At 41.9% G+C, this 14911-nt stretch overlaps 1 protein-coding gene across 1 annotated transcript; it reads right to left on the bottom strand.

Annotated features, from left to right (window-relative positions):
- Positions 1–6646: 6646 nt before the first annotated feature.
- LOC109757883 (receptor-like cytoplasmic kinase 185) lies at positions 6647–14506 on the bottom strand. Its single transcript, XM_020316730.4, has 5 exons — positions 14053–14506; positions 12192–12388; positions 11775–11964; positions 8943–9334; positions 6647–7777 (listed from the first exon to the last, which is right to left on the bottom strand). Exons 1-5 carry the CDS (start codon positions 14159–14161, stop codon positions 7193–7195), a joined length of 1473 nt encoding a protein of 490 aa, XP_020172319.1. The 5' UTR covers positions 14162–14506; the 3' UTR covers positions 6647–7192.
- Positions 14507–14911: the final 405 nt, after the last annotated feature.

Genomic DNA, 14911 nt, shown 5'->3' with positions numbered 1-14911 from the left:
ATGCTTGTTTGAGTTTGTTATGTTGTGATCTAGCCGTAGCTCAGTGTTCATCTTTTGTCAAGCATCTCCTGTAGATTACTGCCATATGCTTTGTTGCTATGTTGGAGTGCTGTAGCTTTGTTTCTTGTTGTATTTTAAGTGCTATCATGCTGTTAATCGCAGATTCGTGTCATTCTTGTTTTGCTTGCCATTTGCAAACCGTGCATCCGTTTCCGGTGATCTTTATATCGATTTCGACCGAAATCATCTCATCTTTCCAGTGGCATGCTTGGTTTGCCAAGTTACTGCCTTGTTCATCATTTTCCTTCCGGAGCACGCATATGCATCGCATATCATATCTTGCATATCATACATGTTTTGCATCATGTTGCTTGTGCATTTTCCGTGATTGATTGTGGTTCCGTTGCTTGTGTTCTTGTCTTGGGTAGAGCCGGGAGACGAGTTCGTGAACGAGGAACCTGTTGAGTACGCTTACGAGGATCAAGTTTTCGACAACTCTGAGAACCTTGCAGGCAAGATGACCATACCCTCGAAATCACTTCTATCTTTGCTTTGCTAGTTGTTCGCTCTATTGCCATGCTGCGTTACCTACCACTTGCTATATCATGTCTCCCATATTGCCATATCATCCCCTAACCATCCTTTCCTAGCAAACTGTTATTTGGCTAAGTTACCGCTTTTGCTCAGCCCTTCTTATAGCGTTGCTAGTTGCAGGTGAAGTTGAAGTTTGTTCCATGTCGGAACATGGATATGTTGGAATATCACAATATCTCTTATTTAATTAACGCATCTATATATATTTGGTAAAGGGTGGAAGGCTCTGCCTTATGCCTGGTGTTTTGTTCCACTCTTGCCGCCCTAGTTGCTGATATACCGGGATTATGTTCCTTGAGTTTGCGTTCCTTACGCGGTTGGGTGATTTATGGGACCCCCTTGACAGTTCGCCTTGAATAAAACTCCTCCAGCAAGGCCCAACCTTGGTTTTACCATTTGCGACCTAAGCCTTTTTCCCCCGGGTTTTCTAGAGCCCGAGGGTCATCTTTATTTAAACCCCCGGGCCAGTGTTCCTCTGAGTGCTGGCCCACACTAGAGCCACTTGCAGCGCCACCTTGGGGAAACTCGAGGATCGGTTTTAGTTGTACGTAGTGTTCATCCGGTGTGCCCTGAGAACGAGATATGTGCAGCTCCTATCGGGATTTGTCGGCACATTCGGGCGGCTTTGCTGGTCTTATTTTACCATTGTCGAAATGTCTTGTAAACCGGGATTCCGAGACTGATCGGGCCTTTCCGAGAGAAGGTTTATCCTTCGTTGACCGTGAGAGCTTATGATGGGCTAAGTTGGGACACCCCTGCAGGGTATTATCTTTCGAAAGCCATGCCCGCGGTTATGAGGCAGATGGGAATTTGTTAATGTCCGGTTGTAGAAAACTTGTCACTTGACCCAATTAAAATACATCAACTGTGTGTGTAGCCGTGATGGTCTCTTCTCGGCGGAGTCCGGGAAGTGAACACGGTTTGAGTTATGAACGACGTAAGTAGGAGTTCAGGATCACTTCTTAGTCATTGCTAGATGACGACCGTTCCGTTGCTTCTCTTCTCGCTCTCATTTGCGCAAGTTAGCCACCATATATGCTTATTGCTTGCTGCAGCTCCACCTCATTACACCATATTTTCCTATAAGCTTAAATAGTCTTGATCTCGCGGGTGTGAGATTGCTGAGTCCTCGTGACTCACAGATTCTACCAAAACAGATGCAGGTGCCGATGATGCCAGTGCAGTTGATGAGATCGACCTCAAGTGGGAGTTCGACGAGGAACGTGGCCGTTACTATGTGTCTTTTCCTGATGATCAGTAGTGGAGCCCAGTTGGGACGATCGGGGATCTAGCATTTGGGGTTGTCTTATTTTCATCTGGATTTTGACCGTAGTCGGTCTATATGTGTGTATTTTGGATGATGTATGAATTATATTTATGTATTGTGTGAAGTGGCGATTGTAAGCCAACTCTTTATCCCATTCTTGTTCATTACATGGGATTGTGTGAAGATGACCCTTCTTGCGACAAAACCACTATGCGGTTATGCCTCTAAGTCGTGCCTCGACACGTGGGAGATATAGCCGCATCGTGGGCGTTACATCCTCCCTCCTCTCCGGTGAGCTCCTCCCTCCCTCCTCTCCGGTGAGCTCCTCCTCCCTCCTCTCCGGTGAGCTCCTCCTCCCTCCTCTCCTCCCCTCCCCTCATGGTTTCTCCTTCCTCCTCTCCGATGCTCCGGTGAACTCCTCTCCGGCGACCTCCTCCTCCTCTCCGGCGATGTAGGCGAGCGCCTCTCCGGTGACCTCGGCCCTCCTCTCCGGCGAACTCCTCTCCGGCAAAAGAACACGGCAAAAAAACGTACAAGATCCAAAAACGAGAACAAAATTTGAAAAAAAAAACGAGCAAAAAATGGGCAAAAAAATCGCGATCCAGATCCAAATTCAAAATTCAAAAATAGCAATGGCGCACGGTGGGGGTTAGACGGTGCGCCACTACTATTTTCCCGCCTTCAAAATTCAAAAATACTAATGGCGCACCGTGGCCTATACTAATGCCGCACCAGTGGTCCGCCATTAGTAAAAAATACTAGTGGCGTGGTACTAGTGGCGCACCAGTAGTGCGCCATTAGTAGGCAAAACTGGTGCGCCACTAGTAGGCCTTTTCCTAGTAGTGGTAGCTAGGCTACAGGAGGAGCTGAACTTTAGAGTGATATTTTCTTTAGCAGAGGTTTGATCAATGACTGTTGTTGACCTCTTAACTGTTGCACCCCTGCAATTACAGGAATAAAGTTGAGGTTGTTTTTTTTTGGGGGGGGGGGGGGGGGGGGGGGTTGGATTGTTCACTTATAGTTGTGAATCTGTGCATGCCATGCCAATCTGTAACGTTCACAAGTTTCTGTCCATATCACATGCTGGATACAAAGCCAGAATGAATACCAACTCTACATACTTATTAAGTTGGTCTGAATTTTTCCATTTACTACATGGCAATCAGCGATGCCCTGGAATGGCACCTAACTGAGATTGGACAATGAAAAATCTTTGAATTGGTAGTGATTGTGCCTACCTTGGTGTAAGTTGTTACCACATTCAAAAGTGTCATGCTATGCAATTTTGCATCCTTTTTTTATAAGAGGAAGGCAGGGAGCCCCATGGAGATCTTAAGTAGAGCAAAGTTAAATACTCTCATTTCTAGCTCACTGTAGTCCTGGATCATCCAGCTACCTGAAACTATCAAACTCCAAAAGCCCAACACTCTGCAAGCAAGAGAAAATAGCTCCACATGCCACATACCATTTGATGTTTTTTTTTTGTCTCTCAAACAATTCGATCTTTCGGCACTACTGTGCCAATATGCAGTGCGATCGTCACAGTTGTCGAACTAGTTTCTCCACTGCTGCAAGCCGGAAGAAGAGTGTGTGTTCCATGAGTTATGTTCTAGAGCAATGACTGCCTTTTAACTAGTAGGGTTTCCATGCGTGTAAAGTAAAGTACTGTAATTGAAGTTTGGATGTGGAGCATCCATTGCACTGTAGCTTTTTTGTTGGTTGGGAATCTTCCTCTCCACCAGCACCAGCCCAGGGACGACACGCCCTCTGCCTAGGCCATTTAGGCGTCACGTTGGTGTCTCCACTCTCCGCTACTCTCCACACTCAGTTGCACTCGTAGCATGGGCGTCCCACCCCCGTCGTCCTCTCCCTCTCGCCTGCTTATTTAACACCGTCAGCACTCACCACCCCTCTCTCACACAGCGCCCGCCACCCCCTCCTCTCAACTCATATCCAAGCTCTCCATCTCTCTTGCACCTAGCCTTCCAGCCTTGGCCCACCTCCTCTACACCGCGCAAGCTCCTCCAAGCCATAATACATACATTCAGCTCTGGCATCCCACGCACACTGTGGCTTGTGTAGCCGAATGTATTTTTTATGGCTTGGAGAAGATTGTGCGGCATCCGGATGGAGGCCTGCACCTTGATGATCATGGCATAGTGCAGGTGTAGCAGTGTAGGAGCATGGAGGAACGTGATCCTTTTGCATGATTCTCCCGTTGCCAATGATCTGCTTTCAGAAATAATATTTCTACCATTTTTATGTACAAGTCAATCTGAATCTTTGAGGGTTAATTAGTCACTTATCAGTTACAGAGAAATCCGGGTCTATTGCATGGTCTGCTACGCCCACCGCTGTTTTTGTCATTGCCCATGATTTTTCTGAATGGTCCATTCGGTTGCTTTTTGTCTTACAATTTTGTCACAACATGTTTTTCTGAAAAGTGCATGCGCGTTTCATGATAGAACTAGGAGTTCAGATCATGTAGAATTTTGTACGTTGCTCTGAAGGGGAAGTATTTTAACCTCCACCAAAGTTAACTATTACTTTTAGCATGGAAAAGAAGAGTACTTAGTAAGTTATCTGGTATAACTACGATCAAGTTTGATTGCTCTATTTGTAAATGCAAGTTTTTTTTTCTGAAACTATGTAGTACAGTAATAGTTAAAGAATTTAACCGTTACCAACCTGAGCAGATGCGCACATTCTCTCTGCTTCAAAATTGATGTGCCTCATAATGCAAATACAAACTGCTTACTCAAGTAATACCAGTCTAAATTTTAAACGATGGCATGGAAGATAACAGTAGTTTTGCCCGTGTTTTTATGATTAGCACCCCTTTACTATCACGGTTTTGATAGTAGTATGTAGTTTAACTACCAGTACTAGCCATGGTGGTTGTTGATTTCATCATTACTTTAAACGATGGCAGTGTCATAAAACATATCACTGGTTGTTCTGCCTGTTTTCTTATTAGCACGCCCCTTCTATCCTGGTATTTGCATAATACATGGTTTTCATAGAATCCGAGTTTACTTACGAACTGCAAAAGTTTCTGATGGTACTTTTTTATTTTGACTTCGTAGGTATGGAAGCCAACACCGACACTGTGGCGCACCGTGAACCCTACATTTACAATTGCGTACCTGAGCCTAAAAAATGTGTTGATGGCTGCAAGAAACTTAACTAGAACTGTGGACTACCGTAAATGTGTTGCTGGTGTAGCTAAATGACACTCCTCGGTTGCTGCTCTAATTTGCAGCAAGAAACAAGCAAGAACGAAGTCAGGAAATAAAGCTTCTCTTGGGAGGACTTCAATGCAGCTTCTTTATTTTCCGGTGTTCCTACTCGACCCCCTGTAATGGCGTTTATTAATGGAAATGGGGTTTTCTGGCCTCTTGTTTAGAAAGTCTACCACTTGAGTTCAATGCTTTGATTTTAACCATAACATGTTGTAGAAAATTATCTTCTGTAAACAAGGAACTACACCTAAAAATATGAGACAGTGTCAACTCACTTAAAATTAAACCTGCCTTCCGCAACTTGATTTAAGAACATAAATAGTCATCTCAGATAGCAAGAGTCAGGACAAATAGGTATTGGTAGCTGATTGGCTGTAAATGTTGAGGGTGTTGATTGGACCTTCATTTGTCTAAATACGGAAAAAATCACCGCACAACAAAGGACCATCAAATCAACTCGACTGAAAACTACTACCTCCATTCCGAAATATAAGACGTTTTGGTGGTACCAAAATGTCTTATATTTTGGAATGGAGATAGTAGGAAACTACAAACTTATAGTTGTTGCACATGACTTGAAAGGGACTGAGTGTACAAGGTGGACTTCGCTGCGAGCCTAGTTGAGCTACTGATCCTCTGAAGGTTGATCTACTACCCACAGCAAAACACAAATGGTAAAAAATGTTGTCATGTCTTAACACTAACAAGGCGGTGGACCAATGAAGTGATGAATTGGATCATCTGGAGTTGACTGCTAAACCATAATAACTTGAATAGTCTGTTATATTAGTTCATCATTGCCTCTTTCTGGATATTGCGTTGCATCTCTCTGTTGTTGGAAGGGAAGATCCTAAGCATTACTGCATTGCATACATCTATTCTGTTGTTCCATGATTGCCTATCCAGTCAGTCAGTTATTTCGATAGTCAGGTAGCACAATTTAATCATTCGCTGATCACTATACCCACCCTGAAGCAGCATTGCAAGACAAGATTATTAGCAAATGAAATTGAGCAAATAAGTATTTGAGTACTTGAGTGTGCATTTTCACTCGGTATATGTATGTACTGCTGCTCCAATGCTGCCTGCCAGATTGGACTGGGAAGTGGATTCTGGGCGTCGGAGCCCGTGTCCAAGCCACAACGACCATGGTGCCCTGCTCGCCTGGTCATCGACGGAGAAGGGCGCAACGGCGCTGCAGGACGGAGAAGATGACACAGGTGGAGGGCCAATGAACAACGAACACCCAGTCCATACTTGATTACTACTTGTAGCATGCCCCTTCATATATGCGAACAAATGAAAAGGAAACTTTACAAGGTACTTTATCAAGAAATTTTGGTCTGCGAAAAAAAAATGTTCCATCGACAAATATAATTAGTTTGAGCAAAGTTGGACCAAAAAACAACCCTGGGCTTATCTGCTATGGACAGAAAGCTCAGAAACAGGAAACAAAAAATAAATTTGAGCATATAGCTAACAAGCTTCCTAAATATTTTGCACAGCTTAGATGGAAGGGGCACAACGGCTTTGCCAGAAGAGATAAATCAAAGGATGTGTTCTGACAACTCGATACAAACAAAAATGTCACAATACAGACGTATGGAACACGGGTAAAACCCTCGGTACAAACCCTCGAGGAAAGAAAAATCATCACATCCCTCGGTACTCAGACTTCACAATAAAGCTCTACGCTCGGAACAACTGTGATACCCATCATGCATGCAGGCAACAGAAGAGGCTCATTTGATTGGATCATGTCCACAGAACAGTTCTCCCCTTTGCTTACTAACTTTCCAGCCAGATGTCGTTCGTGCCATATGATGATGAAGGCACATCTGCATGATCACATTCACGAGGAACGGACGCCACGAATAGGCGTGTCGATGGTGATTGCGGTGGTGATATTTGTGGGGAAGAGAGAAACTATGAAGCAGTGGTCATGGCCGGGAAAGAAAAGGAAAGCTCTATTCACATTAAACATGGAACCGAAATCGAACCCCATGTCCCTAAACTGTCCCCTGCTTGGTACTGGCTTGCGACTCATCCTCTTTCTAGAATGATGACTCAGACCTTCTGCTCCAGAGTTCTATTCATTTGTACTATCGAAGCTGCCCCGAGCATTTGGCCATTTCCTCTCTCTAGAATTCTCACCCCATGTCTTAGCCTCTGCAATAGCACGCTGCCTCTCAGAGGTCCTTGAAGTTTCCCTCCTCTTTCCTGCCTGAGCAGGACTACCCTGTTGTGAACCTGTCACATCCCTATCATCCAAGCCTGACCGTCTACCAGAACCACCACCAGAACTATTCCTGCTAACCTCGGCTTCATACTTCGATGTTGTTGTGACTTCTTTTCTCCTCAGATCTGGAGAATGGTGATTTGGCGACCGGATACGCCGCTGGTCGCCGTTCACACTACCACGGTCTCTGGCTCTGGGGGTAGATGCATTGCTCCGACTATGTTGAGTGGGTGCATTTGGATCATACGCCTGAGAAGCAAGATACGAAAGAGCAGTGACCACATCTCCTATGAAAGGCCGAGTGGCAGCTTGCTCTTGCAAACACATTGCAGCAACGGCTAAAGCTTGATACAGACCCCTCATAGGAAAGCGGCCCTGAAGTGCCGGATCAGCCATTTTTGGAAATTTTCTGCGGTCTTTGAACAGAGGACGAGCCTGCATATCAGATCAACCATAAGGCATCCAACATTATATAATGAGTGAGCTGCAATAGTTGGCAGGAAATATATACTTTCTGTTTGTATACATTGATCAAACCTTAGCACCTAAACCTTAGAAAAAACTAGGAGATCTACATGTACTGTGCAAGCTTTGTTAAATATATAATACTCAATCCCCTCATACAGTATCACCAAATTAGGAATTCCTATTCAATCTTTTGGAAAGTTGTGAACTTAGCATACATTCGCATTCATAATAATATTTAAAAAATAATATGACCACTCACATTGTACTATAACATTTCTCCATAATTCGAAAAGAGTGGTTGTGAAGGCTGTTTAGTATGGTGTTATTAGAGGATTAATTGTTCAATTAAGCAATAACATTCAAGGATCCAACTTATTTGTTGAATCATAAGATCAGACTGGATGGCTAAGATTGTTTGTGTCAAACCCTCGTTCTTCTCTATGTAGTATAGATATGGATAGCCTTAATTTTTAGTGCATTCTTTTTTACAACAGCGATGTGTGAAATTGAGAATGACATGGATCGATAAATATCCGAGGAACTAATCTCAGTGGTCAGTACTGAAGGCAGCAATTTCACTAGTGTTCAAGAATCATGCCAAGCCTAAGCAACTGAACAGCCAGCCCATTCGTAAGTAACATAACCTTAATACATTAAATAACTCCATCATGGTATCATACTATCATGATAGCTTTTGGAGACAGCGTTCAAGAAAAAATAAGAGCAGTGGTGTACGAAGTAACAGTGAATAGCAGTCTATAATAAAAATTTCAGAGTTCAAAAGGATAATATGATCTGAGAAGGAAATGGAAAATTAAAGACCCTCAAGTGATAGTAATTCATCAAAGCAAAAAAAAAAAGAAAGAAAGGGTCCCTAAAAAATTCCTGATTTGGTAGCAACGGCTTAAACAATTTCCCTTTAAGTTTCTTCAGACTGTTTTATTTTTCGGACTAGTGCTACAGCTAAATCTTAGTCCAATTATATTGCTAGTATCTCAAAGTATTTTTAGCAACGCTATTATAGAAATTATGCTTAGCTCGTGGAATGTGCAAGAACATGAGCTATGAACAATATATTGATGGCAAACATCAATTTTGTGAAGTAAAATTAGTACAGAATAGAAGAACATACCCACGCCACTAGGTTTTGCTCTCCATGTGGTTTGGTGTTGTCAATTGCTTTACGACCAGTAATCAGTTCAAGGAACACAACACCAAAGCTATACACATCAGATTTAACTGTAAGCTGTCCAGTCATTGCATACTCTGGGGCACAGTAGCCATAAGTTCCCATAACACGTGTTGAAACATGGGTCTTATCACCAACAGGGCCAAGTTTTGCAAGGCCAAAGTCAGATAGCTTTGGATGAAACTCTTCGCCAAGAAGAATGTTTGACGACTTGAAATCCCGGTAAATAACAGGAGGACTTGCCTTGTCATGCAAGTATTCTAATCCCTTGGCAGCACCAGCAGCAATCTTCATCCGTGTATTCCAGTCAAGAGGTTCCTTTTCAGGTGGAATGTCTAACATAAAAAGATTCAAATTAGATAGGCAAGCTGCCTTTGAAATGCATTGAACATATGCAATGAGCCCACAAATATTCATTATTCTACGGCAATGAAAATAATTAGACAATAATGGCGTGCAACAACATTACAATTTACCATCTAAAAAGAGGGTAACTGAGATATGTTTAAATTAGTAAATGGGGATTGCAAGGGACTATAAATTTTCCATTAAAAGGGAACACTGATAGTGCACAAAAAAATCAAAAATAGTAGGCAACAAGAAGCAGATCCATACATCTGACTCTGCGGAGCATCTGGATATAGATATAGGTAGTTGTTTGAGAAATCATGTCTACATCTACTATGAATCAATTCAGAAGAAGTTCCAGTGATTATGCTATTTTCTTAACACTTGCCACATGCACATGCTATTTTCCTAACACTTGCCACATGCCACCTGTTACAAAAACAATGACTTCTTCATGTAATTGCGTAAATATGCAAATGTATATTAGCAATTATAATCATGTGGTCAGCCACTTAGCACGTGATGCAATTGCTAGTTATGCCGCATAATCATGTCAACCACCCTATAGTACTTACTAGGCGGGTGACTGAACGAATACTGGTTTCAATTTTAGCATCTTGCAAAGTATGACTCCCTCCGTTCAGAAATATAAGATGTTCTAACTTTTTTCTGATTCGGATGTATATAGACCCATTTTAGTGCGTCTGTTCATCCATTTCAGTCCGTATGCAGTCCATATTAAAATATCTAAAACATCTTATATTTATGAACGGAAGGAGTGCCGTTTAGTCTATTGTCGTATAAACCACATTGAATCAGTGTACACAATGTAAATGTCTTCTAGACTACTTTGGGCATCTTCTACCGGGTCAGTGCAAGGAGTTCCGGTGGTGGCCATGAGCGGCTAGATCCGGAGGAAGCCACTACGATTTTCAAGCGACGTCAACACTTCTATTTCTCAGGTGAAAACCCGTGATCGGCCTTCACAGGCCGGATCCAGTAAGGGCGCATGTGTGTCGTCTTGTTGTCGCATTGTCTCCGTGCCAAATATCTGACCTTGAGTGATTGGACTTGGTTCCAGGATGAAAATGCCCGGTCTGGCCTTGAACGGTTGGTTCCGACTTCCTACAACATCACTCCTGTGTGTAATCTCCTTGAAGGCATTGTTTCTGAAGAATGTCGACTTGGTCTTAAGTGTTCTTTTTTTTCTACCTTTACTTGCCAGTTTATGTAATCTGTTTTGGCCTCAATGCCTGGCATCTTTATTAATAAAAAAAAGCATGTGTGCATCCGAGGATGCCAAATTTAACCTTCTTTTCAGAAAAAAAAATACTCCAAGTTGTGACCACAATGCATGCCAAAAGAAGAAATAATGCACTTAAAGTTAATGGTTACGTACATCAATTTAGCATACTACCATGCAACAAAAAGAGAAGCGAGTTGACTTTGCAAGATCATAATGCCCAGTAAACCGAGTCAGGATCAGACATATAATATTTTCCTTTTTGATTTACGACTGGAAATAGTAACCATGTATCAACTGTCATTATATAATATATTTGCAGGTTATCCCAGACATGCTATCAACCAGAGACAGAATGAATTGACAAACTAAAGTTGAAATACCAGTGTGCATGAATATGTTCTGTACAACAAATGAAAAATAAGACTTCTGCAAGAAATGGCGCATATGCTAGCTTCCCATTGATATACAACAAAATTTCAACTTTAGTATGCAAACAATTTGACCTTTAACTAAGCTTTAGAACTTTTGCCTCACTGAGCCTCCACTCTTGATTAAATATGAGTTGCTAACTAGGTAACCACTAAAACTCTACCTGATTACCTTCCCATGAGATACAGCAAAACTTAGATTTTAGTATGCAGATCAATTCACACACTGATTAAGTACGAGTTCAACAACATACATATCAAAACTGTTGAATATATGACCAGCCGACCAGATCAACAACCACAGAAGAATAATGCAAGTACGCAGCTGCAAGCTTAAGCAAGTACTCCCTCCGTATCAAAATATAAGACGTTTTTGCAATTCAATTTGAGCTGCAAAAACATCTTATATTTTGGTACGGAGGTAGTATTAACTAGTACTCCATGTGTTCACTTTAAAACCTTGGCCTAACACACAATTGTTGGATTTGTCATGACAAAAAGATATTACCAAAGTTGTTAGATGTATTGATGTTATCATTTAAATAGAAATCGTGACATTAAAAAATTAATGACTTAAAGGCGAGAATTGGTAACAAAGAAGCAATCCAGACAGTGGTTAGCTTATTGCTCAACTGTTTACCAAGAATAAAAGATGAGACATTTACAATGCACAAAGTCTTTTGAATACATGGATGTGGAGTTGTATGTAGGCAGTAATGCACTTACAGAAGTTCATAAGTGAAGTACACTTACCGTGCAAATGATCCTCAAGTGATCCTAGCGGCATATATTCATATACAAGAAGACGTTGATCCCCATCAGCACAGTATCCAATTAGGTTTACCAAGTTATCGTGGTGCAATAGACTGAGCATAAGGACCTCAACCAGAAACTCTCTGTTGCCTTGAAGTCCATTGCGATCAAGTTGCTTAACTGCAACAGCCTGCACAGTAGACAATATAATAAAGTTGTGATCAAGAACTCAGCAATGAAGAGTTACAACAAGGAAAATGTCTTCTTCAATGCCCAATCTAGACCATATAACAAGGAATTTTTCAACCCCAGTTTAAAAGAGATGTGGCAGTCATATTGGCAGTTCAACGAGTGGAATTAATAGCTGAAAATGAGGATTCACACCAAATCTGAATGCATCAAAACATTAAACCAAACCTGTCCATTGTCCAAACGTCCTCTATATACACGGCCGAAACCTCCCTCGCCCAATAGGCAATCCTGTCTGAAGTTCTTAGTGGCAGCAGCAAGCTCACGAAAAGTGAATGTGTGTGCTGCAATATGTTGATTGTTTCCCTCCCTTGGGATAACTGTATCCTTCTTAGAATCCAATAAACCTTGTGGTTTTGGTTTATCTAAAGCAAAAATACATCCAGAGTTAGGGGTCGTATGAATTAAAGAATGCAACATAGGTAAGGTGAACTACTCCCAAAACACAATAATTAAAATGGTAAAACTGGCCATAGACCATTTGCAATTGTGCAACTGGTTTGAACGCTTGCCTTTGTATCCGAAAGCACAACTTGATTCCTTTCAAAACTTTAATACCATAACTCCAAATATACTTCTATACCTTATACATAAACATGATTGGTAGGAACTGAGCTCAGTTGGTCGCAAGTGTGGTTGTTCACATTCAGCATCCAATTTTGAATCCTCTTCAACTTGAATTGGTTTCCTATTTCTTTCAATAACGGAAAAACTGTGTGTTTCCTTCTAAGTAACTTTGTTTTTCGATATAGAAGATTAACAATAACAACCCTAATGTGTGTGTATGACTGGTCTTTGTCATTAAAACATGTAGTGACAAACTAAATCTTTATTCCTCCCCTGCTTAATTGAAAATTCCTAGCCTCTTAGAGCAAATGTGGTGTCAACTATTGACATCATTTAACTCTTAACAATAGGTATCAAAAAGGAAGAAACTAAGGTTATTGATGCTTTGGCCAAGAGAAACCTAAGATCAAAATTCAACTTGCCAAAAAAATCTAGATTTGTCCTAGGCCTTCAACTTACCATAAAATCAACAATGTTCCTGCGGCCTGGTATTTGTCTTGGTAAAAGAAAAGAGACACATTGTCCTAGAGAATATGTGTAATGGCGTAAATAGTTTACTATTTGGGGTGAAGTCACTAATGGAGGTAGTAAAAAAAATCACAGGCTTGCAAGCAAAGTCTGGGTGTTGCGATAGTTAAGGCATAACTATGCCAGAAAAACTACAAAAGAACTTAGCTAAGTGTCCCAAAATGCATTAGAAATTAGGGCCATCACAAACCAGGACTTCTTGGATAGTTTTTGTGGTAAGTTTATCATAGTGAGAGGAAAGTAACTACTCCATCTGTACTTCTTTGAGGACGAGTCAAATAGAAAGAATGCTTCCAAAGGTCAACATTTAACCGTACGAAATGAACATAAAAGGCGCTTCCTAAAGGGAGCTAAACCTCAGTTGTTCATCCTTTTTATTTTATAGTCCCTAGGGGATTGCAAGTACTTCTAATTAAGCATCTTAACTCTCAACAAATGTCCTGCCAGACAGTTTATAAGGCAGACACGTTCAGACATCCGCATCATACAACACTTCCGTCACTCTACCGAGTTGGAAATTGCAAGCATCATAAAATAACCACATATTAGTCCATGAACATATAGTCAAAGTGCATCACTTCTATAATTTATAAGTTTCCAGAAGCAATAAACCTATATAGCCGATCCAAAAACATTACTCTTAGACTCCTCGAAAAGACATATAGATACCGCAACCATTCATGCCATCAAATGCACTAACATGAATAGAAATGCCCCTAGTACTACATGACGTTGCTCTCTATCTGAAGCTTCCAGTACATGGAATAGGTGTTAAAAAGATTTCCGAAGACAAGGGAGATTGGCAAATTTCTTAATCTGGTCCACTCAAATCTTGGCACTGTGAGCATCAGCTGACTAAACCGGGGGAAATTAAGGACCATTTCCAAAAAAAATAAACCAGCCCAAGATCCAGCCTTCCGCCCAAGAATCACACCTGATCCGACCCCCGTGGCGCGGCGATCCGACGGAACGTCCTTCCGCGCGCCGCCCTTCTTGGCAGGCTCCCCCTTGCCGCTCGACCCGAAGCACGGCAGGCACCCCATCCAAGAACCTCCCCTCCAGGAAAAAGATCAAGAAAAGGACGGCGGGGACCGACCCACCAGAGGAAACGGGGATCCCTCCCCGATCTGGGGGCGGAGGCCCTCCGAAAATCCGATCCTTGGAGGATGTGGAGGGATTTGGATGGGATTTGGGAGCGGTGGGTCGGGGAATTTGGGGGAGGGACAGGGACAGAACTATTGGGAGAACGGGCAAGAGAGAGAAAGCGAGGAGAGAGAACAGGATGTCCGAGGTCCGAGGGCAAAAGTCAGCTCATGGCCGACTGAGGACTGAGGAGAGAGAGATGGGAGAGGATCTCTGTGGATTGTGGCATGCACTATCCCTCCCCGACTCGCAAATTTGAATCGCTGGTTCTTTTTCATCCGCAAGTTTTGATTTTTAGCCTGGTAATCCCTCCATTCGAATGAATAAGATGCACACGTTTTCCAAAATTCAACTTTGATAAAAAAAATTATATCAATAATATATATATTTGTGACTTGAAAATTATACCATTGAAAACTTTATTTCGGTACGAATCTAGCAGTATAATTTTTATCACATACATATAATCTACTCTCTTCATCCCATAATATAAGACATTTTTGCAACCTAGCATCTGGTTGGTCTAATTTGTGGTCAAAATTAAATTTTAAGGTGCGTGCGCCTTATTCATTGAAATGGAGGACTATCGGACCCGAAAAAGAAAAAGAAACGGAGGACTATCTCATTGGCATTTAAAATGACTTCTAGTA

Source organism: Aegilops tauschii, chromosome 1, assembly GCF_002575655.3.
Source record: "Aegilops tauschii subsp. strangulata cultivar AL8/78 chromosome 1, Aet v6.0, whole genome shotgun sequence".
Lineage (NCBI taxonomy): Eukaryota > Viridiplantae > Streptophyta > Magnoliopsida > Poales > Poaceae > Aegilops > Aegilops tauschii.
This window is presented reverse-complemented; position numbering and strand designations above follow the sequence as displayed.